Source organism: Mauremys mutica, chromosome 12 (genome assembly GCF_020497125.1).
Source record: "Mauremys mutica isolate MM-2020 ecotype Southern chromosome 12, ASM2049712v1, whole genome shotgun sequence".
Lineage (NCBI taxonomy): Eukaryota > Metazoa > Chordata > Testudines > Geoemydidae > Mauremys > Mauremys mutica.
In genome coordinates this window covers 32322018-32325685 of record NC_059083.1, presented here as the reverse complement: position 1 = coordinate 32325685, position 3668 = coordinate 32322018, and the positions used below count along the sequence as shown (strand labels likewise).

The following is a 3668-nucleotide window of genomic DNA, read 5'->3' as shown; positions in this document are numbered from 1 at the left end:
CCCTCGCTCCCTGCAGCCCCCTGGAACCTGCCCTTCCCTTCACCCCCCTCTGCCCCCTGGTGCCCCTCCCTTCCCTTATCACCCCATAGCCCTTGTGCCTGCCCCACCCCTATGTCCCTCCCTCCACCCCCTCTGCTCCGGTCACCTCCCGCTCCCCTTTCCTCTCCCCTCCCCCGCTCCGCTGACACCTCACCCCTCCTACTCCTCCTGCCCTTTCCTCTCATTGTCTCCTCACAGGCAGAAGGGCCCTGACTCCACTCACGCAACGCCCCCTCCCCCCACAGTGATTAACGGGGCTGCAGGTTAATTTCCCTTTGATCCCAGTGACCAGCCCCTGCCCCCGGCCCTGACTCTGTGACTCTCTCCCCAGTGGACATGACTCTGGATCCAGACACGGCAAATCCCTGGCTCGTCCTGTCTGAGGATCGGAAACGTGTGAGAAATGGAGACAAACGCCAGGATCTGCCCGACAACCCTGAGAGATTTGATTGTTGTGTCTGTGTCCTGGGCGCTGAGGGGTTCACGGGCGGAAGGCGTTACTGGGAGGTGGAGGTGGGAGACAAGACAGGCTGGGAACTGGGGGTTTGTAGGGAATCTGTGAGCAGGAAGGGATGGTTCATAGCCACACCTGGGAATGGATGCTGGGTCGTGCAGCTGAGGGATGGAGGATACAAGGCCTGCACCTACCCCAGGAACCCCCTCCCCGTGAGCGTCAGGCCCAGCCGGGTGGGGATTTTCCTGGACTATGAGGCGGGCGAGGTCTCGTTTTACAATGTGACTGACAGGTCCCATCTCTTCACTTTCACTGGCACCTTCTCCGGGAAGCTCCGCCCTTATTTCTATCCTGGTGTCAATGCTGGGGGTACAAACGTGTCTCCCCTGATAATCTGCCCGGTCCCAGCTCAGGCCGGAGGGAATCTCTGTCCCTGACAGTGACCCCGCGGCACAGACTGGCCCCTCCCAGCCCTGCTGCTCTTCCCACCCCCAGTGGTGGGGGCCAGTTACTGCAGCAACTGGACTTTCTGTGCTGACCGGACGCTGCCAGTTTCCCTTTTCAACTGGAGGTTCCAGTCGAAAACTGGACACCTGGCAACCCCCAGCCCCCACCTTTCCCGTCCCCTGCCCCAGGGGTAGCAGGTGGTGGGGGATGGGGTCATTCACTCCAGTCAGAATTTTCTACCCCTGTGAAATAAGTGTAAATATGAAAGAAAAATATTATTTTAATTTAGAAAATATTATTGTAACAAGGTGTAAATACAAGAATATTTTACTTTACATTTCAACAGTATTTCAAAAACAAGCATATAAATATATTTGTAGAAATGGAATTATTTACAGTTTTTTTCTTTCCCTCAAATCTATAGTGAAGGTTAACTTCTCTAAATAACGTCATTTGTATTTCAACTGTGGAATTTCAAGAAATCCAAAATATTTATCTTAACAAAATAAACTATTAAATTGTCAGACTGGGTTGTTCAGTTCAATGTACATGTGTCATAAACAGCACAACTACACACATGTGCAGCTGCTCTCTCTCCCTCTCCCCCTCTCTTTATTGTCTTGACTGGTTCTCTCTGGAAGGCAGGGAAGCTACACCCACCTCCTGCACTACACCTTTGAAAATTAATAGTTGAAAAAATGATAGAATTAATTAAGCAATATATTTAAGTTAACTCACACAAGATTATATAATAATCTTTGAACTTCTGTCAGCATTAATTCATGTGTTTTTTAACTTTCTATCTACATATAATTGGTAATCAAGATATGACCCTTCCTTTCTTTTTCTCACATCAATTAACAAAACACAGTCCCCAACCTCAAATGCTCTCTTCCTATAGCTAGAAATCTCTTCTACAATCTGCAGTTTTTAGTTTATTTTTTTTAGACATATTATTTGCAGGCAATGTACTGTCACTGTGCACTATTGATTTCAATGTACTGCCAGGCTCTTCACGTTCTTGGTTATAAGGACACAACAAATGTAGTTTGATAAAGAAACAGAGAAGGGGTTGTGTTCCTTTACTCAGTCATCACAAATTAACTTAATTGTATTAAAGACGCCGGCAGTTAATGACACATAACATGAAATTTGGTGAAGCTTTTTGGCAAACTTTTCTTCTTGGCCATAAATCAGTTGAAAGGGTGATATTTTTGTTGTCATGTGAGGTTTAGAGTACAAAGAATAGAAAGTTTCTCCAGGAAATTCATCTCAATTCCTCTGGGTTCTGTCCACCACCTTCTCTAATGCTCTGTAAAAATAGTGACTGATTGATCTAATTCCTTGAAATTAGCTGTTGAACCTAATTTCTTGAAGATCTAGCTGAGCAGAGTCTGAGGGGAGGCACATCACATGGCAGTGCTAGGACTCCTTTTTGTTTTAAACTTGATGCGTTATGAACATTTTCAATGTAATAATTCAGTTTTGAAGATTTATTCACAATATGCCATTCATGCCAGAGTGCTCTAAGCGTACCTTGATTATTTGAAAATAAATACCCTAAAATTATCTTTTAACGGATTCATTTGTGCTTTTTATCAAAGCTATGTGTTTTTCCTAATTTTTAACACAGGGAAATATTAATCTAAAAATAGATAATTTTTCCCATAAAATTTCCTTCAGAAATATCTGCGTTCCTTTCCCTAGTTCTCACTGAATTCTGTGTAATTACTGTGTTCTCTTATCCAATCTTACTGTGTTATTACATGGGGAAATATGTTGGCAAATAGGTTAATATACAACATGGTTTTTACTATCTGACAAGACACAATAATGTGTTGTCACTCACAATTTGCAGCATGAAGTGTCATGAAGAGATTGCAGGCAATGTTCATTTTTAAATTTCTAACTCTGAATGGGCTCCCCCATCAGTTCCTGCAACCCCTGGCTGTGGGATTGTTGTGCATGAGAGTGTGGGAAACTGATATGCAAGTTTCTAGGATGAGGCTAGTTCTTATCTGCTGGGAGGCAATAACAGGATAATAAATTAGAGGGTTGGCCAGGATGTTAATTAGCCAATGAAGTTACAGCTGCTGCCTGTGTGTATTTTATTAACCAATTAGCAATTGCTTGATTGCTTGCTTTAAGTGTATAAAGATGTATGCTGGAGAGAAATAAAATGACTCTGCTTCAAATCAAATTGATTGTTGAGCTTTGTCCACGCACGCCTGCGCTGCAACAAATGGTGACCCCGACGTGATTCGTATCGAATGAAAGTGTCGGTGGCCTGACCCAGGCGGAGAAGCCCAGAGGCGAACGGCCAGGAGCCTGAGCCCAGAGGCGGGGAGTGCTTATCCGACGTGACTCGTATCGAGTGATGATAGTGTCGGGAGCCTGAGCCCAGAGGCGAACGGCCAGGAGCCTGAGCCCAGAGGCGGGCGGCTGGGAGCCGCGGCGGGGAGTGCTTGGGAAGCCCCCGGACCCCGACGTGATTCGTATCGAATGATGATAGTGTCGGGAGCCTGAGCCCAGAGGCGAGTGGCTGGGAGCCTGAGCCCAGAGGCGGGGAGGAGCTGCGGCGGGGAGTGCCGGAGAAGCCCGTGAGCGTCCGAAAAGAGAGACGCATCTGAGCCCTGAGGAGAGCGGCTATAAGCCGCGGAGGAGAGGGGCGGCTATAAGTCGCGGAGATAAGCGGCGGCTACAAGCCGCGGAGGAGAAGAGCGGCTAT

At 46.9% G+C, this 3668-nt stretch overlaps 1 protein-coding gene across 1 annotated transcript; it reads left to right on the top strand.

Annotated features, from left to right (window-relative positions):
* Positions 1-414: 414 nt before the first annotated feature.
* Positions 415-999, top strand: LOC123346503 (E3 ubiquitin-protein ligase TRIM39-like; the record flags this gene model as incomplete). Its single annotated transcript, XM_044983943.1, has 1 exon — positions 415-999. A coding segment is annotated over one exon (516 nt), but the record flags the coding sequence as incomplete, so codon positions are not given.
* Between the last annotated feature and the right edge of the window lie 2669 nt (positions 1000-3668).